Source organism: Salmo trutta, chromosome 19, assembly GCF_901001165.1.
Source record: "Salmo trutta chromosome 19, fSalTru1.1, whole genome shotgun sequence".
NCBI lineage: Eukaryota > Metazoa > Chordata > Actinopteri > Salmoniformes > Salmonidae > Salmo > Salmo trutta.
The window spans coordinates 8,006,888-8,028,609 of NC_042975.1; the positions used below are offsets into that span (position 1 = coordinate 8,006,888).

A 21,722-nucleotide genomic window follows, 5' to 3' on the forward strand; every position below is an offset into this window, starting at 1 on the left:
GTAGACATTGTACTCTTATGTTCTTTATGGAAAGAAACATAGGAGTATTTTTTTTGTTCTGAGAGGTATGACAGATCTGTTGAGATTTCAAACACATCTTCTTTGTCAAGTGGGCTTTTCCTTTTGCCATTGTTCTGGTTAGAAGAAAAAAACAATATTTTAATTGTCTGTTGTTTTCTGTTCTGGTTTCTCTATCCCGTGTTGATTCTTCTAATGAATCCTGCCGTCATTTTATGTAGATGTTCTTGTATGTAGAGCACATGCAGTTCCAATCCTGCTGTCATTTTATGTAGATGCTGTGTGTAAAGCACATGTGGCTCACATTCTATATTGCAATAGGATACTGTAATTCTCTACAATGCATTCTAACGTGCTGTTTTGTCATTTCATTTTCCCGCCATCTGCACACATCGTGTCATTTCAGTCTTCTTTACTTTTCATGTAAAATCACCTCATCGAGGGAAACATTTTTACCAACAACCACCAAGAAGCTAAAATGATGAAACGGATAATGAACCATTTTTTCCTTCGTATTGCATTTGGATTTTCCTGCCCATAGGGTTTTACAGTTATTGACTGATTCCCTTGGAGTTATGACAGCACTCTACTCCTCTAATACATGACATATCCCATCACTGTGTGTGTTAAAGTTGGATGACTTGTGTTTCATGCTCCTAAATTCTACACAATATTGTTCTAACAGCTTTTTAATTCCCATGGTCATATTTAAATGCATAATACACCTTCCTTATTGCGGCAGTGTTGCATCTCTCCAAAACAAATGCTAAACGTGGCCTTCAAAACGTATATACTGTCCTTGAAGCCTCCCTACCCTGTCTTTCAGCCCTGCTTCTGGCCTGTCCACAGTGCCGGCGGTGTGTACTTGGTTTGTGTTGTTATTTTTTAGCTAATCCATGCTACAGCATTCGCACCTTGTGACCGCTCCGTCACTCTTCCAGAGGTCGTCTGATTCTCAGGTGTCATGGGGGGGGGGGGGGGAAGTAAGGTCTATGGAATGTGTGCCTGTTGGTACCTGCCTGTCTCTCCACACACCAACTCTCTGGGAAGGTTTAGCAAGAACTGCATGTGAGCAGTAGGTGACACGTTAGCTACTCCTGGAAAGAGACATCCTGTGAGTATATTAACACTACCAATGCATTATTCATCTGTTGTTTTTTTCCGTTTTGCTATTTCGGGTGTCTTTGCATTTGAATTTATGAAATAATAATCCAACAAGGAAATCACCAGAGGTTTGTGTGGCGTGTTGAATGTTTGATCACTCCATTCTCTATACCTCGTCGTTACCGAAGGAAAATCCATTTGTCTGGTCTTTAAGCGTTTGAATAAATGGTATTAATGCCACAGATTGTGTCTCTGGTGATGAGTGTAATTTCATAGCATTTGGGCATTTGTTTCAGAGCAGTTTCAAGCTGAATGTGCAGTAGTCTCATCTCCCTGACTGTTGTCGCTGAATAGTTCTAACTGTCTAATTAGTGGAGATGAGTGGCTGAGGCAGAGATATGCTGTGCTCTGAATATTTAACCCCCCCCTCCCCTCATTTGCACTACTGTACTGCAATCTCTGCTTTTTAATTAAATCCCCATGAAAAAAGATGTGATCAAGGGGAGAGGGCAGGTCCAGATCCTCAGGTTACGGGTTTGATCCACGGCTTCTCAAGCATGTCCGCTCCCTGATCTGACTCAGTGTGGTGTTTCCGCGGGTCTGTTTCACCACCCATCCTATCGCTCCGGAAACGCCCAACAGAATTGTCAACACACAGTTTATTCACTGAACAGAAGTCACCGGAAAAACTAAATTAAACCGACCTCGGTTAATCCTGCCATTCTCTCTCATCATAGGCTACTAGCAGTGGAAGATAATGCAGTCTGGACACCCACAGCTGAACCCTGGGCCTTTTAATATCCATTACACTGTGCTTATCAATTTGCAGCCCAAGCCAAATGTTAACCCATTCAACTAGGCAGGAATCCACCACACGTTGAGGCGCTGAGTGCTGTGATGAGTGCACACTTACCCTTGGGCTTGTTTCAATTAAGACATTTTCACCTGTCTTTGGTGTGTGTGAAGAGGTCGATAGGAGGAACTAACAAAAGAGTGGAAGACAGAAACATGCCCCTTCTCCAATCACGCCACCACATTTATTTTTAAGCAACCCGAGTCACAGTAAAAAAATAATCGCAATTTCTATTACCTGCTTTTCTCGGGGCTTCTCCTGCCGTGTGTACATTCGGTCTTTTATCATTCCAAATGGACATTTATGCTTTTACTCGTATTGTTTTTCCAAGGTTCCCACCGCCCATGCTGGACAATTTATTTTAATTCTTGTCATTCTAGCCTGTAGTCTGCGAAGCTGCAGTAATTTCAACATCGCCATGCACCAGTAACAACAGAGGTGGAAGAAGCTGTTGTGTGGGGTGTTTCCATTTCGCCCTGCATTGCCTCTGAACAGTAATTACTTTTAGCCTTTTTAGTCCCTCTTAGCTTACTGTCTTTTTTTTTCTCTCTCTACATGACAGCTGAGGTGGGCTATAAAACACATTCTACACCTGGGTCATTATCGCAAACAAGTTATGTAGCCTGGCCTCCTAACGGTTGGACAAATAAATAGGCATATAGGTCATTTCAAGTTCAAACTGAGTTCCATCCTTTTGTAGCAAATTGCCTTGAACATTCAGCCAGCTTTTTGTTCAGAAATAATACAAAAAACAACAAACCATGAAATGGGCTCTCGTCCCAGGGTTTTTGTTGTTGTTGTCTTTCACATAATGTAGGTTTGCACAGTTAATTAGAATTCAACTATTCATCATTAAATGACGGAGAAGAGAAAATATTGAAATAAAAACACATTTAGAAAATGGAAGATGGAGGGGGAATGAATGTCATTTTTATGGATGGGATGAATACAGCATAGTGCTGTTTCACTTCTCAACAGTTTTTACATTGAATGGGCTTTATGATGCAGGCTGAGATGCGAAGGGAAGCTCCAAAAATAAGTTGGATTCTACAGTCGGCTTCTGAGGGACCTGATCACAAATGTGTATTCCAGCGATGGTGAAAGCCATGGTTACAGGGGCTGGGAGACAAAGGAAACTAAACTATTTTTACTAGGATACGACCCACTGCCATAAATCTTTGTTTTTAAATTAAAACATCATTTTTTACCCCTCAATAATTCTGAAATTTGGTAAAAAATTATGTGAAATTAATATTCATTACAATATCCCCCTCTTTCATTTGAGAGAGTTTCATTTTTTATGATACTTACAAAGAAAACGGACACACTCAATTTCAATTTCTGTATAGCGACGAGCTGCCTCTCAATCAGAAAAGCAATTAACCTTTTAGAAGTTTCTTAATTCTATATCCATGGAGTGGTAATTACCAACATGGCTCCATGTTATTAAGTTTGTATCCTCATTTACTAAATGTTAGTTTTCCTCTCTTGCTTCTCATACGACGTTGTTTTGTTTGTAATTGGAATGATTGTCTTCCAGGCTGAAAGAAAAAAGGTCAAATATTCTGTTTGAGGATAGGTTGAGTAAGTACACTTGTTCTGCCTGGCTCATATGGTGCTTTATGTTTCTGTCTTTATGCTGCAGGATTAAGTCACCATGTGGTCCATTCTGAAAAAGCTGTTGCCCCCACCACTAAAGCAGCAGTGCAGCTAGATGCCCCGCCATTCCTCTACTGTGCAACACAACTGAGTTTTTTAAGATGGAGCTTATTGTTTAAATAGGTGTAAAGATAGTGGCCTGTGGTGTTTCACCTGTTGTACCGAGCCACAGCTGATCCTCTGCGGAAGGACCGGCTGTGGCATTAAAGAGAAGTACAGGGTTTTTTTATTCGCCTCTATTAAAACACAATACAGGGGGACTACTAAAGGCCAGCGCGCTGCTGAACGCCATAATCTGCCTATTATAGTAGTGACTTTGACAACCCCGCTGCTCAGATCTCCACTGTGATCTCTGCTGTATTAAACCCGATATGGAGGCGACCATTGTGTCTGTGGGATTCCACTGGTTCACACAGGGGTGTAGTTCCTCGGGGTTAGAAACCGAAGCCTTCGACGGCAACGGCCCTTTTGTGTGACCACAGACCTGTAAAAGGTAACAACTGCACATTCCCATTGAGGGTTGGTAGACAGCCTCCCTGGCCGTCGGCTCGATTTGAGCCTGAACGGCAGTTTGCAGGGGGAAAACGATGAAAAGGCGTAGGGTCTGAGCACGGCCAAGGTTATCAGAACACATTAAAGCGCTAGTCCCAGAATGTCATTGTGTTTAGCCGGAGCTGCAGTGTGGAGTGGTGCATTTGATGACCAGGTCACAGTATAATCCACTGCTCTCGGGACCTATTGTGCTGCTCAGATTGTTCCAAAGTTCCCAGCGTCCCTGCAGTCCAAACCCAGCTTTTGTGAAGTGTGGGTTTTGTATCACTGGGTTTTTTATCCTGTTCTTACACAGTGTGGTGCGGGAGATTACACACCCTAGCCCTCCAAACCAGAGCTGATCACATCCCCTCTTTCATCTATCCTCTCCTCTTTTCACAAGACATTTTGTGTGAAGGGCCTCTCCTTTTCTTAGCTCAAACTGTCACTTCCTGGTGTGAGGCTGATTCTTTCACTACTTATCAGTTCCATACTGTATATGTAAGAGGGTAGGCCCACTGTATTTTATCATATTGACTTTATATATGTTAAGTTTATGTTACTCCTGGAATGTTCAATGAAGTATACAAGGATAGGCAGAAGAAACCCAGATGGAGAATAGATGTTATTGTGTGTTTTTTTCCCACAGTAGGCTTTGCCTTTAGATCAGTCAATAAGACTGTTATGGCATTATGGAAGATGTAAACAAATGTCCTTTCTTTTTCCACTTAGAGGAATATGTCCATTCATTTATCTAGCCACTGTTTGATCAAGGCTATTTCCTGTATGTCCATCATGCACTGCAGGCTGTACAGGATGAGTGGAGGCACTAAGTTTTAATTTTTTTTTATTCTGTATCATATCTGTAGATTGAAATTAGAATTGTCCAAATATTTCTTTGTAGACTTTAATAATTAGTGATATATGCTAATAGCACTTCATTAATTTGGAGATATTTAGATCTCATTTGCCAAAATCTGAAGTATTACGTACTTTCATTATCTTTTAATTAAATGGTATGATTTAGGGTTGCTACAAAAATGCAGTAAAATATTTTAATTGCATTATTTGATTAAATGTTTAAAAGTTGAGAAACCATTTTGATTGCATTATTTGAATAGTTTTAGTTACACAATTAAAATGTTTAACTTTCACAAAGTTAATTCACAGCTTTCAATTTTCATGTTTCCCTTTATTAGTTGAAAATGGAGAAAGGCTTACATAGCAGTATTACAGATGAGCTTTGTATCTTTGTAAGCTCTTCATGTATTTGATGTTTATTATCAGGCCTTCTGTCCCTGCCTTTTTGTCAGCAAACATTGTATAGAGTTACAATGTGATAAACATTGTATTGAGTTACAATGTGATAAACATTGTATTGAGTTACAATGTGATAAACATTGTATTGAGTTACAATATGATAAACATTGTATTGAGTTACAATATGATAAACATTGTATTGAGTTACAATATGATAAACAGTGTATTGAGTTACAATATGATAAACATTGTATTGAGTTACAATGTGATAAACAGTGTATTGAGTTACAATATGATAAACATTGGATTGAGTTACAATATGATAAACATTGTATAGAGTTACAATATGATAAACATTGTATTGAGTTACAATGTGATAAACATTGTATTGAGTTACAATATGATAAACATTGTATTGAGTTACAATATGATAAACATTGTATTGAGTTACAATATGATAAACATTGTATTGAGTTACAATATGATAAACATTGTATTGAGTTACAATATGATAAACATTGTATTGAGTTACAATGTGATAAACAGTGTATTGAGTTACAATATGATAAACATTGTATTGAGTTACAATGTGATAAACATTGTATTGAGTTACAATATGATAAACATTGTATTGAGTTACAATATGATAAACATTGTATAGAGTTACAATATGATAAACATTGTATTGAGTTACAATATGATAAACAGTGTATTGAGTTACAATATGATAAACATTGTATTGAGTTACAATATGATAAACATTGTATTGAGTTACAATGTGATAAACAGTGTATTGAGTTACAATGTGATAAACATTGTATTGAGTTACAATATGATAAACATTGTATTGAGTTACAATATGATAAACATTGTATTGAGTTACAGTATGATAAACATTGTATTGAGTTACAATGGAATAAACATTGTATTGAGTTACAATATGATAAACAGTGTATTGAGTTACAATATGATAAACATTATATTGAGTTACAATGTGCTAAACATTGTATTGGATTTAGTCTGTAATTTTCTCTGTAAAATATTGTATTTTCTAAGTGTACCGTTTAAAAAAAAAAATTCGGTGTTTTCTTATTTGGATCTGATGTGTTCTCTTATAGCAATTTGGAACACGATATGAAAAATGTTCCATATGAAACATCCAAACATGCATCACTGTCAATGGAAGCCTTCATTAAATCAGTCAAAACAGGCTGTGAAGTTTTTTAATCTCTGCGCTAGAACACCATTCCGGTCAATCAACGAGCCCTAATTTGTTCCTGTGTTCTCTTTCAGGTCCTCCAAACCACCATCACAGTCAGTCTCTGCGGCCGCCGCTCCCTCCTCCTCACAACCACCACCAGTCGTCTGCAAGCTCCCTGAACCCCAACACCCTGGCCAGCCGTCGCGGCCCAGTCCACGCCCCCTCGGCGGCCCCCGGGGAGGGTCCCTCCACGCCAGAGTCAGTCCAGCTTCAGGACAGCTGGGCGCTGAACAGCAGCGTTCCTCTGGAGACCAGGTCAGTTACCCTGTCACCCTGTCTTTCCAGTCCGCCTGCCTGCCTGCCATGATGTTTGGACACCTTCCCTGTTTAAGGGGACAGGAAAACATTCTGATTCCTATCAGTTCCTTGTACTGTTCAGTTGGTTGGACTTAAACCTTGGACTTAAAGCCTCTGGTCAGGTTTGTGGGAGCCCAGCTGGTAGAGCTCTCAACCCAACATCCCGTCCTGCCATTGCCCATCTTCACACGGTGCCACACAGTCCTGCCCGCTGCTCTCCCTCTTTCTCACGGTGCCACACAGTCCTGCCCGTTTCCCTTTATTAGTTGAAAATGGAGAAGGGCTTACATAGCAGTATTACAGATGAGGTTTGTATCTTTGTAAGTTCTTCATGCATTTGATGTTTATTATCAGGCCTTCTGTCCCTGCCTTTTTGTCAGCAAACAGTGTATTGAGTTACAATGTGGTCTAGCTCTCCCTCTGTCACGCGGTGCCCCACAGTCCTGCACGCTGCACTCCCTCTGTTACACGGTGCCACACAGTCCTGCACGCTGCACTCCCTCTGTCACACGGTGCCGCACAGTCCTGCACGCTGCACTCCCTCTGTCACACGGTGCCGCACAGTCCTGCACGCTGCTCTCCCTCTGTCACACGGTGCCGCACAGTCCTGCCCGCTGCACTCCCACTGTCACACGGTGCCACACAGTCCTGCCCGCTGCACTCCCTCTGTCACACGGTGCCGCACAGTCCTGCCCGCTGCACTCCCTCTGTCACACGGTGCCCCACAGTCCTGCCCGCTGCTCTCCCTCTGTCACACGGTGCCACACAGTCCTGCCCGCTGCACTCCCTCTGTCACACGGTGCCGCACAGTCCTGCCCGCTGCACTCCCTCTGTCACACGGTGCCCCACAGTCCTGCCCGCTGCACTCCCTCTGTCACACGGTGCCCCACAGTCCTGCCCGCTGCACTCCCTCTGTCACACTGAGCCGCACAGTCCTGCCCGCTGCTCTCCCTCTGGGGTTCTGGGACATAGAAGCTAGTGCCTTCCTCTCTCCCTCTGTTCTGTCTTTTGTTTGGTTGCCGTGGTGTGTGGTTGCCGGGCTTACGCTGGGCTGTGGGTCACTCCTCGATGTTCCCAGATCACACCTCAAACACGATGCGTGCACAATTCATGAGGTCGGGGCAACAGGGCTCGTCTCTCAGATGTTTTATTCATCGGGAGCACAGGCACAGCTCCTGCTATGCCTGTTACCACCGTGCGCCTCTACCTACCTGCTCCCTCCTCTCCAAAATGGAGCCTGGCGCCTCTACCTACCTGCTCCCTCCTCTCCAAAATGGAGCCTGGCGCCTCTACCTACCTGCTCCCTCCTCTCCAAAATGGAGCCTGGCGCCTGAGTCACAGCCAGAATGCCTCCACAAAGAAAGGAAAGCTTCAAAAAAAATTGTTTTACACAGTATAGATATTTATAGATGTTTCTAAATTCCATCATGTTTTCTGAGATGCACCAGAATAATGAGTTACTGCTCAGGATTGTGGGCTTCAATTCCTGGTTTGGTGTACTACTGTTGCAGCATGAGTTGTGTTCTGCTGCTTTTCAGGTTTTTAGGCCATATATTTCCCCAAACGTCTCCAGTAGGGTGGTTTGTTAGCTGGTTTGTTAGGATTTATGACCCTCCCTTTTTTTAGAGTGGACCGACAGCACATCATTACTCTCCAATCTCCTCTTCCTACGCAGTGTTTCTCCTAGGAGTTTTTTCAGCAGCGGTGGCAAAGGTGGGTGGTGGGTGGGTGGAGGGTGGTGGTTGCTCTTTGCTGAGAAGATATTTTTTTGTAGAGCGAATGTGTTAAAGGTCAATTCTGGTGACTTAAAAAAAATACATTCTACTCCAAAATGCATGAAAATACAATTATGTTGACACCATCGGAAATATGGAATCAATGGAGTTAATTTGACTCTGGGTAAGTAGAAAAGGGGCTTAGTTGCAAAAAAATCGTACACTATCCCTTTAAAAGCGCATCTCGGCAGAATGCACACATGCAAAAAACACACACAAAACAGTACAACAACACTGCATCTTTCCCCTCACTGCGGCCTCCCCTTCCATCCCCCACCTTCTCTCGTCCCCCACCTTCTCTCTCGTCTCCCCTCTCCCCTGCCACCTCAGTGCCTGTTCTCAGCAGGCAGATTAATATAGCTTCTGTCTGGGCATATGGGCCTGACCTCACACACTTCAGTTCATATTTCTTTGTCTTTCAGATGCCCCTCCCTGTCTAGGGCGTCTTGCAGCGCTAGCACTTTTACTTAGTTTCACCCATTAATACTGCTTCCTCTTTACAGTCTCCCTCATAGGAACAAAACAGCATTTCAGCTGGGGCCTGACCCTTTACCCTACGACCTGGAACCACCAGCCACGCTGTCCATCATACTGCCGTGGAGATAATATAACGCATACAGTACATTCACACGTCTTGGGTTTGGCTTAGAAAAACATTTTTTTTGCAATGGAACAAATCATCTGTATAAGCTTACCATTATTGTACACGACTACAGTAGACACATAGTGTACTATCTGATGTTATTCCCTCCTGGTCTAGTCTTTATACGCTATGGAACAACAGTAGACACATAGTGTACTATCTTATGTTATTCCCTCCTGGTCTAGTCTTTATACGCTATGGAACTACAGTAGAAACATAGTGTACTATCTGATGTTATTCCCTCCTGGTATAGTCTTTATACGCTATGGAACAACAGTAGACACATAGTGTACTATCTGATGTTATTCCCTCCTGGTCTAGTCTTTATACGCTATGGAACTACAGTAGAAACATAGTGTGCTATCTGATGTTATTCCCTCCTGGTCTAGTCTTTATACGCTATGGAACTACAGTAGAAACATAGTGTGCTATCTGATGTTATTCCCTCCTGGTCTAGTCTTTATACGCTATGGAACTCCAGTTCATGAATGAGCAGCAAAAGTATTCAGGGTGACATCGATGTAATCCATAATGGATCCATTTGGGGATACTTCCATTCCCATGTGTGGCTCTGTAAATTGTACTTAATTTACCCATTAGTTTAGAGGAATATAGTCCTACTGTATATAGGATGTGGTCTATGAATAGACGGATCGTTGCAGGTTTCTTTATCACATAACTTCTGTCTTATTCCAGGGCCCAGTCTCACCACATTCCAGAAATGAAATAATAAAGTCTTCGTTACTGAGAGGTGAGCTGAGTCACTGCCCGCTCCGCTCTCTCCCTGTCTCCCCATGGTCTTGTTTGAGACGCTTGGACCATTCCTCTCTCTCTCACTCTCTCTCTCTCTCTCTCTCTCTCTCTCTCTCTCTCTCTCTCTCTCTCTCTCTCTCTCTCTCTCTCTCTCTCTCTCTCTCTCTCTCTCTCTCTCTCTCTCTCTCTCTCTCTCTCTCTCTCTCTCTCCAGATTGAATGTGCTCCCCCAGCAGTCGATTTCTGCTGAGAAGCCCTGAGGAGCCCAATTAAACAGGGTGTAGTGAATAGCGACCACATCTGCAATGGTGCTGTAGGCCTATTGGTGTTTCTCCTATATTCTCAACAACAGAATGCATAGCATGCACTTAGTCAATTTGCAAAGACATTTGTTATTAGCCTCATCTGGCATGTATGAGCCCAACTTTACCCTCGTGGTCCTCTGTAGCTCAGTTGGTAAAGCATAGTGCTTGCTATGCCAAGATAGTGGGTTCGATTCCTAGGACCACCCATACTTAAAATGTATGCACACATGACTGTTAGTCACTTTGGATAAAAGCATCTGCTAACTGGTATATACTAGTGTATGTAGGCTATTAAACAACGCTCAAAGTCTGCTCACAACGTAGTATAAAATCTCATTGAGATGTTTAATATTTTATGGCTCATGCAATATGAAGACCAAGCCACTGATTATTATAGTATTGTTATGGTATTATTGTGGTTTTATTATGGAATTATTGTGGTATTATTGTGGTATTATTGTGGTATTATTATGGAATTATTGTGGTATTATTATAGTATTGTTATAGTATTGTTATGGAATTATTGTGGTATTAATATCGTATTATTGTGGTATTATCTTGGTATTATCGTGGTATTATTATGGTATTATTGTGGTATTAATATCGTATTATTGTGGTATTATCTTGGTATTATCGTGGTATTATTGTGGTATTATTGTGGTATTATTATGGTATTATTGTGGTATTATTGTGGTATTATTATGGTATTAATATCGTATTATTGTGGTATGATCTTGGTATTATCGTGGTATTATTGTTGTATTATTATGGTATTGTTGTGGTATTATCTTGGTATTATCGTGGTATTATTATGGTATTATTGTTGTATTATTATGGTATTATTGTGGTATTATGGTATTATTGTTGTATTATTATGGTATTATCTTGGTATTATCGTGGTGTTATTGTGGTATTATTATGGTATTATTGTGGTATTATTATGGTGTTATTATGATATTATTGTGGTATTATTATGGTGTTATTGTGGTATTAATATTGTATTATTGTTGTATTATTGTGGTATTATCTTGGTATTATCGTGGTATTATTGTGGTTTTGTTATGGTATTATTGTGGTATTATTACGGTATTGTTGTGGTATTATTGTGGTATTATGGTATTATTACGGTATTATTGTGGTATTATTATGATATTATTGTGGTATTATTATGGTATTATTATGATATTATTGTGGTATTATTATGGTATTATGGTATTATTATGGTATTATTACGGTATTATTGTTGTATTATTGTGGTACATACTGGTACTGTATTACCATGTAAATATTGAAAACTGACACGTTAAATGGTTATGTGTTTGTAGCTTGTTCAATTTCCAAATGGGGGACTAATGTGAAATGCCTTTTTGTTCACTGTTTCAACCCCCCTGAGACCCAGTCTCTCTCTGAGACCCAGTCTCTAAATCTCTTAACTGTGAGCTCAGTCTAGGAGAGACATCTTCTAAGCTATGCTATATAAATTAGTTTTATCTGTGTTCAAATGCCGCATTGTGGTTGGCTGTTGTTGAAGTCTTCAAAGATTGATTGATTGATTTTATTTGACAGTTTAAAAAAGTACATATCTATCAGGGCCAGGACGATACCAATATCGCAATACTTGTTAGTATCGTGTCATCCAGATTCACATTCATTTATTTTCCTAGCTATAGCAACCAATATTTTACATACAGCAAGTTTTTAAAGGACCAATGTTTTTAAAAGACCAAATATTGTGATATTGGTATCATCACAGCCCTAATATAGGCTACACGCAGTACATACATTAAAAACTAGTTATGGATAACACAATAAAGTCAGTGACTTATTTCCTTTGTGGTCCCTTATATTGCATGGTGCAATACATTACATAGAGAAAACTATTGCAAGATCACTAAATCCCTTCTGAAGGTAGTAAACCAAATGATAAACCAGCCCCACTAGGGGATTTGACTCTTGTGTATAGCCTCGTTATTGTTATTTTGTCTTACAATTTTTTTCTTAGATTGTTGGGAAAGGGCTCGTAAGTAAGCATTTCACAGTAAAGTCTCGGTGCATATTCGGTGCATATTCAGTGCATGTGGCAAATTTGATTTGATTTTGAACTCTGAAATCTTTTGATGTTGATTTTATTCGATTAGATTGACTGGCTCTGGCACCTTCGGTGCGGTCAGGATGGTTCAGTGTCTTAACACCTAGCTGAGTGGGTTGCAGACAGACCTGCCCCTGCTTGCATACCATCCTGGAGGTTCTGGTATTGAGAGAGACCGATTGGCAGCTAGAACCTCCAACAGTTCAGCTCTCCGTGCCTCGAATGCCAACCAGGGTTCATTACAACATTTTGCAAAATGTCTCTTGCCCTTGATAGCTTTACCATGATGTCCTGGTATGTCTGGCAGAATACTAATAAGGCTTGACTCCAGTTGAATTCATGTTCATTATCTGTAAAATCTCCATTTACTTGTTAATTGCTCTGGCTTTTCACGCCCTCCCCCAGGATGAGAGAAGTGTTTAATGTAAAAGAGAGACTATTTGCCCTCTTATTTTATTCTGGCTTGGTTTGTATTTGTCGGTGGTCCTGTTTAACTGTCTGTGTGGGTATTAACTCCTCTGTGAGTGGCATGTTGTGACCAATTTGCAAACAGGAGCAGGAAGGAAAGAAAATACTTTTACCGTAAGTGCTACTTAAAGGATGATAGATAAACATTTAGAAAAGTAAATACAAAGACAAAAAGACCAAACGTCTCATCTGAAACGGAATAGCGTATACCTAGTAGGTGAGATTGGTTTCTCCTTCTTTTTTTTACATCGTAGAACAAAATCAAATCATAATTCAAATGTAGCGTTAATGCTCTCTCTCCTCTGTTAAAATATGCAGGTATTTGATATTGCGTGTTATCTAAAGCAATTCACGTTTGAAGGCCTTTTATTGTGGGTTCATATTGTCCTATAAGGCATTTGGTTGGTATTTTCACTGCAGGTCAACTGTCTGCTATAACCTTCATATAATGTACTTAGTCACAATGATATTGATGATTCAGAACTGAAGGTAATGTGAGGAGGTATGTGAACTGAGGGTAATGTGAGGAGGTATGTGAACTGAAGGTAATGTGAACTGAGGGTAATGTGAGGAGGTATGTGAACTGAAGGTAATGTGAACTGAGGGTAATGTGAGGAGGTATGTGAACTGAAGGTAATGTGAGGAGGTATGTGAACTGAGGGTAATGTGAGGAGGTATGTGAACTGAAGCTAATGTGAAAGAGGTATGTGAACTGAGGGTAATGTGAGGAGGTATGTGAACTGAGGGTAATGTGAGGAGGTATGTGAACTGAAGCTAATGTGAAAGAGGTATGTGAACTGAGGGTAATGTGAAAGAGGTATGTGAACTGAGGGTAATGTGAGGAGGTATGTGAACTGAAGGTAATGTGAGGAGGTATGTGAACTGAAGGTAATGTGAGGAGGTATGTGAACCGAGGGTAATGTGAGGAGGTATGTGAACTGAAGCTAATGTGAAAGAGGTATGTGAACTGAAGGTAATGTGAGGAGGTATGTGAACTTGGGCTAAAGTGGTATTGTAATAACTGCTGAATAGCATGTATATTTTATTTCACTATTGACAGATTTGGACCCCACACTGCCTTCTTTGTCATGTCAGGAGAGATAATATGATCTAGTGTATGTTGTGAGAACATTGTGTTGTATGATTCAAATGATTATACCCACACGTAATGAACTGTGATTTATCATCCATCTCCTCTCGTCACTCTATTTAGTACTTGTCAAAGCCATTATACTATCTCTGTTTTGCTTTGCAAAGCTGTCTCTGACAACGGCTAAATAACTAGTGCCCTGGTGGATAAAATATGATTGATTTATGGATTAATTTACCTGCCGCCTGACATGTTGCAATTAACATGCATCTAGCTGAGAGGATATTCTCTCCACTAACACAGTGTGATGTGATGTCCGCAGGCAGCGGTCTGCCCGCCCGCCTGTCACCATGGTACAAGCCATTAATCAGGGAGCTTCGGCGGGAAAGCCAGGCTAAAGGGCCAGGACGCTAACCTCGGCCATGTTTTCATTAGTGCACGGACACAGCTGTTAGGAAGGGCTGCCGGTGGAGACGGGGCAGAGGTCCCATTGTCACTCCTTTCCCAGTGTAATACATTCTCAGGTTGCCGCGGTGACACCACTTTTCACCGTCTTCATCCCCTTTATACTTAGGAGTATAGGTAACGATACTCTGAGGCCCTTTAGAATGATACTCTGAGGCCCTTTAGAATGATACTCTGAGGTCCTTTAGAATGATACTCTGAGGCCCTTTAGAATGATACTCTGAGGCCCTTTAGAATGATACTCTGAGGCCCTTTAGAATGATACTCTGAGGTCCTTTAGAATGATACTCTGAGGTCCTTTAGAATGATACTCTGAGGCCCTTTAGAATGATACTCTGAGGTTTGGAGAATGATACTCTGAGGCCCTTTAGAATGATACTCTGAGGCCCTTTAGAATGATACTCTGAGGTTTGGAGAATGATACTCTGAAGCCCTTTAGAATGATACTCTGAGGTCTGGAGAATGATACTCTGAGGCCCTTTAGAATGATACTCTGAGGCCCTTTAGAATGATACTCTGAGGCCCTTTAGAATGATACTCTGAGGCCCTTTAGAATGATACTCTGAGGCCCTTTAGAATGATACTCTGAGGCCCTTTAGAATGATACTCTGAGGCAGTAATGGCCTACTGGAAAGTCAGCATGTGTGCATCGTAGCAGGCTGAAATCATATTGAACACAACCAAAATGGCGATCAACCCATCAAATACATCAAACATATCCTTTGATGTAATCCCTTTGATCACCCCTCGCAGTTTCTCTGTTAATATAAGACATATATTCACAGTATATTTAATATATTATGTTCAGAACAAACCATCACTCAAGGTGTTTATTTCACTTTACACAGGGGGGAGATTATTAGAGTGAATTGAAGGTTGATTATTAGGTCACATTTCAGAGACCTTGGGATTAGTGGGGTGTGTGTTGATCTCAGCAGCTAGCCATCGTTTGATATTGACTGGTGGGGGAGACAGGCTAGTCAGCCCACTTTATCAGCACTATTCCAGGTGAGGAATGCCAATATACAATCATCATGGCTATGAAAAACAGGCTGTTGCCTTGAGCAGGTTTCACAGTTGACCTTGACTGCCTGTGAAGTCCAATGTTAGACTGATCCCAAATGTAAAGACAGACAAGAGACATGTTGAGGTAGAGATGTACACATGCCTCCTACACTTTGTTTTTGCAACGAACCTGTTTTTTTTTCTCTCACTCATATCTATGTCATTCTATTCCTTTCGCACCCCATTAAATTATTTCTGAGCTGACGCTGTCATTTGAACCAAACCGGTGAATTAAGAATTGAGTGAGGCTTGACACCTACTTCAAAGGAACGCTCTTTTCCTTTACAACCCATAGTCAATTTAACAAACATCTTTTACATATTTCCTACTTACTTTGTAACAGTTTTTCCCGGACCTTTCCCATCCTTGGCGTTCTCGAGTCGTTGGTGGCTGGTTGAGAGACGAGCTGTGGAGAGCCTGTTAGCGTTACTGTCAGTGTACTCCTGCTAGGATTGATCAGACCCCATGAAGATCTTACCTCAGGAGATGAGACTCTTAATTGGTAGATATCCACCATTGATCTAGTCACTGCTTCTCAAACTGAGGAGAGAAGAAGAAGAAACTGACATCTTTCTGTGTGGAAGTGAATAAATCAAATCAAATTTTATTTGTCACATGCGCCGAATACAACAGGTATAGTAGACCTTACAGTGAAATGCTTACTTACAAGCTCTTAACCAACAATGCAGTTTAAGAAAATAGAGTTAAGAAAATATTTACTAAATAAACAAAACAAAAAAAGTAACACAATAAAATAACAATAACGAGGCTACGTACAGGGAGTAGCGGTACCAAGTCACTATTTCAGAATAGAAGAAGATGGAGTTTGGGGTGTGTGGTGATTTGATGTGGTGTGGGGGGAGGGGCTGTTGAAGTGGAAAGGGAGAGATCAGTAAGAGTGTTATAGCTTCTCTCAGTTGTTGGAGGTGAGAGAGAGATGGGGGGGGGGGGGGGGGGGGTCGTTTTGGGCTTCCTTCCCCATCCGGCCTGGAGATGTGGAAGGAGATCTGAGAGGAGAGTGCTTCTGGGTAGTGTGGGGAAGCAGCTTGTGAGAGCTTCTGACCGGCATCAAAGCGGCACGGTCAACTGTCTTCCACTTTCATCCCAATCCCATCTGCCTCCTCGTGGACCTCCCCTGGCCCGCCGCCCACCTGGCGCAGGCCACTGGCTTGGCACTGTGGTCTGCCCGTAGCCAAGCCGGGCACCGGACACGGCCCACAGAGTCAGACTGCCTGTCTGACTGTAAAGAGGGCAAGGAGGTGCTGGGGGAGAGATAATGTTAAAACAGACTTAACTACAGTATTTACTAAGCTTCATAATGGTATATTTGCAGTATGTTGTTTAAGGTAGAAATGAGACTGATGACAAAGAAGAAGCAGTTCATTGTTATTCTCTCTGAGCACTAACGACGATAATGACCATCATCAAATGCTGGGTAGAAGTCTGGAAAGAGATGTGAAACAATCTTTATATTCTCTATGCTTTTAGCTGTATAATTCGGTGTCTCTAGACCAATTTGAAGTGTGAATAAGTTTTAAGAATAGGAAAATCAATGCATGTCAATGACCGGTGAATAATTGCTGCTGGAATATAGAGGAGCACTTCATTGCTCCAGATGTCTCATTATATTCTGAAAGCGACTGTTCACTCCAACGCAATTTACACATTCTATTGGTAATAGAGACCATGTAACAGCTGATTCTAACTCTCTGTGTCCTCTCTTTCTCTCCATCGCTGTAGGCATTTCCTGTTTAAAACACCGTCCGGGACCACTCCCCTGTTCAGCAGCTCGTCTCCAGGGTACCCGCTGACATCTGGGACCGTCTACTCCCCCCCGCCGCGGCTGCTACCCAGAAACACCTTCTCTAGGAGCTCCTTCAAGCTGAAGAAACCCTCCAAGTACTGCAGCTGGAAATGTGCTGCGGTGTCGGCCATCGCTGCTGCCGTCCTGCTGGTCGTGCTGCTCTCCTACTTCATAGGTAGGCTACAATACAGTGCAATACAGAACAGTACAGTACAATACAGTGCAATACAGAACAGTACAGTACAATACAGAACAGTACAATACAGTACAATACAGTACAGTACAATACAGTGCAATACAGAACAGAACAGTACAATACAATACAGTACAGTGCTATACAATTGGTACAGTGCAATACAGAACAGTACAGTACAATACAGAACAGAACAGTACAATACAGTACAGTACAATACAATACAGTACAGTACAGTACAATACAATACAATACAGTACAATACAGTACAGTACAGTACAGTACAATACAGTGCTATACAATTGGGTACAATACAGTACAGTACAATACAGTGCAATACAATACAGTACAATATATGTACAATACAGTACAGTGTAATACAATACAGTACAGTACAGTACAGTGTAATACAATACAGTACAGTACAGTACAATACAATACAGCAGGCCCCCTTGTTATTGTGATACTCTATCTTCTGCAGTGGTGGAAAAGTCATAATTGAGTAAAGGTAAAGATACATTCATAGAAAATGACTCCGGTAAAAGTCACGCAGTAAAATGCTTTTTGAGTAAAAGTCTAAAAGTAGCTGGTTTTAAATGTACTTAAGTACAGTGGTGGAAAAAGTACTAAATTCTCATACTCATCCCGAGTGGCGCAGCGGTCTAAGGCACTGCATCTCAGTGCTAGAGGTGTCACTACAGACACCCTGGTTTGAATCCAGGTTGTATCTGTCACGATCGTCGTAATGGACGGACCAAGGCGCAGTGTGAGTTGAGTTCCACATCTTTTATTCAAAGTGAAACATCAAAAAAAGCAATAAACTGACAACGAACGTGATAGCCGGGGTGCAACGTTCACACACACAAAAAACAAACAATATCCCACAAACACAGGTGGAAAAAACGGCTACCTAAATATGATCCCCAATTAGAGGCAACGATTACCAGCTGCCTCTAATTGGGAACCATACAAAACACCAACATAGAAATATAAACTAGAACACCCCGCCAGTCACGCCCTCACCTCCTACACCATAGAGAACCAAGGGCTCTCTAAGGTCAGGGCGTGACAGTATCACAACCAGCCGTGATTGGGAATCCCATAGGGCAGCGCACAATTGGCCCAGCATCATCTGGTGTAGGCCGTCATTGTAAATGATAATTTGTTCTTAACTGACCTGCCTAGTTAAATAAAGGTTAAACAAAAAGTGGAACTGACAGCATTTTAGCATTTTATTCAAATCTGTTCATATACACCCCTAGGAACAATATCACATTTTTTGTACATTTTTTGACAAGCGTGCAGTTACAGTAGATATAGTCATTTTCACATTTTCAGAAATCTATAGAATGTTTGGGAACGACATAGAGTAAAGCATTTGTGAAAATTCTATAGCAATATAGAGTGGGACAGCAGCTGTGGTTTTGGACAATTAATAGACACTGCAGTAAATAAAACCTAAAAAACATCTGTCTCGTCCAGGACCATGGAGTCTAAAGACCGGTGCGCCATAGCCAATCAGAGCTACAGTAGGCCTTTATACAAATCAGCCATTTGCCACACGGGTCTGCCATCATTCACTTTGAACTGGACTGTGTGTTTACAGGCAGTAGCAACAACATGACTAGATCATTAGAACGAACACATTCGCCGAAAAGCCACAAAATACACCTGACTGGATCTTTGCAAATATGTAAATACTACGGGAGAGATCTTACATTTGGTAACTTTACAGTCCAATTGATCAAACAACCATGTACAGGTAGGCCATCTCTCCCTCAGTTATGCACATCAACAAAAATAAGATCAACAACTAATGGTAGCCAAAGTGAAATCTAACGAGAGAACATTAGATAGACTCTCTAAAATCTAACGAGAGAACATTAGATAGACTCTCTCAAACTTTTTCAGCTAAGTTAGTTGGATGCCAAAATTGCACTGATAAACGACCAAAACAACCAAAACAATGACCAAGCAACACAACGTGGTGCAACAAGCACCAACTCAAACAAACAATATCCCACAAGCACAGGTGGGAAAACAGGCTACCTAAATATGATCCCCAATTAGAGGCAACGATTACCAGCTGCCTCGAATTGGGAACCATACAATAGTAGCCTGCTTGTCCTTCTGCAGTTTGCCTGTCAATACATGCTTGTCCCAACCCACATTTTGACAACTGAATGGGAAATTGCCTGCCCGCCCATTTGATCGATGCCAAATACATTTGATTGACAACTTAAGGTGCGTTCTTAATTGCCTCCAATGTGTCAGTGTGCACTCTGGGTCGTTTGTAAATTCAGAGTGTTGTCAGATTGTCTGAGTGCCCACAGCAGTATTGACACTGGACGCTCTGGCCAAGAAGTAGGGTTGATCTGAGCGTTATTCACAACAGCAGTCAAGCACCCAAGCTAACTTGCTAAAGTTGGCTAGCTTTCTAGACTTCCAGACACAAATGAGAGAAGACCTCACTCTGACCATTTTAATCGCCCTAGCAGAGCTGGTTAGACTGTTTACATGTTATCAAAATCGTTAGTGACTAACTGTGCTGCGGGCAACAATTTAATAACTTTTTTTGCAGATGTTTACTGACATCGGTCATATTCAACAGGTGTTGCATGTTCGTAAATTCATCAGTTATTTTGCGCTCTGGCACACAGATGAGAGTGCTCTGAAATCGGAGTAGATAGCTCTACAAACTGAGCTAATACGTTCAAGTATTTTTACATAAGTACTTTAAAGTATTTTAACTTAAGTACTTTAAATTATTTTTACTTAAGTACATTACACCACTGATCTGTTATCAGATTGGCTTGGCGCATTTAACCTGTTTGGGAATGAACTAGATGTAATCGGCCTGTGTGTAGCTGGTGTAGAGAGTCAGGCGCAGGACAGCAGATATGAGTAATCAACGTAAATTTACTCAAGTATTCACAAAATACAACACAATATACCTAGCCCACAATAACGGACCGTATACAAGACAAACAATTACTCACAAGCAAACATGGGGGAACAGAGGGTTAAATAATGAACAAGTAATTGGGGGATTGAAACCAGGTGTGTAAGACAAGGACAAAACAAATGGAAAATGAAAAGTGGATCGGCGATGGCTAGAAGGCCGGTGACGTCGATCGCCGCCCGCCGCCCGAACAAGGAGAGGGACCGACTTCGGCGGAAGTCGTGACACTAGAAAATATTCAAACCTGATAATATTATTGTCAATGGTATGATTGACTGGCATACCTTTAAGCCTATCTCTCTAATGACATTAAAATTCATAAATACTTGACAGGGCAAAGCAAATTTTTAAAAGCATGCACATATATCATAATTAGCTTGGCATTTGACATACAATGGATCAATACGGGCCTGGGTGCATATTATGTTGTCTATGTTGGCTATTATATTATGTCATATTTATTCATGTATGACCCAGATGAAGTACTTAGAAAGAATATGAACACCCAGACTACTCTAGCCGTACTCCATGATCGATTTCATCACATAATATTTACTATTTGCATTTTGTTTTGTGAGGTAATGATGTATAGTCTAGAATGAGGTGTCTCAGGCAGTGTTCAGGTCTGACATGGTGATTGTGAGTCATCGCAGCATGGCGGGGTGCAGTGAGCTGTGCTGTTAGCTCCACACACCAGGCTGAGAGATTAGAGAGAGAGCCGACCGCTCCCCAAGCCATGCTCTTTTGAGGACTGTGGACATGGTCGATACCGAGGCGTATAGCGTTAGCCGTAGAGAGGAAGAGCGAGAGAGAGAGAGAGAGAGAGGGAGCAGAGCCCACTGCAGGAGTGGCACAGGCTGGGAAATGAGAGAGAGAGCCGACCGCTCCCCAAGCCATGCTCTTTTGAGGACTGTGGACATGGTCGATACCGAGGCGTATAGCGTTAGCCGTAGAGAGGAAGAGCGAGAGAGAGAGAGAGAGAGAGGGAGCAGAGCCCACTGCAGGAGTGGCACAGGCTGGGAAATGAGAGAGAAAACCTCAAAGGGGCTTTGATGAGCCGATCAAGAGCCTTACTGTGGTCACATAATAACAGCTAAGGCCAATCTCTGTGTGGAGGAATGATGTAGG

General features: G+C 41.5%; 1 protein-coding gene across 3 annotated transcripts in view; it reads left to right on the top strand.

Moving 5' to 3' along the window:
• The window catches only part of LOC115153919 (teneurin-2), a 363,296-nt gene that overhangs the window by 265,317 nt on the left and 76,257 nt on the right, over positions 1–21,722 (top strand). For all 3 annotated transcript variants that reach the window (XM_029699598.1, XM_029699599.1, XM_029699601.1), the window contains 2 exons: positions 6,719–6,941; positions 17,376–17,614. In XM_029699598.1, coding sequence (XP_029555458.1) covers positions 6,719–6,941; positions 17,376–17,614 — 462 coding nt within the window. The remainder of the gene's footprint in view (positions 1–6,718; positions 6,942–17,375; positions 17,615–21,722) is intronic.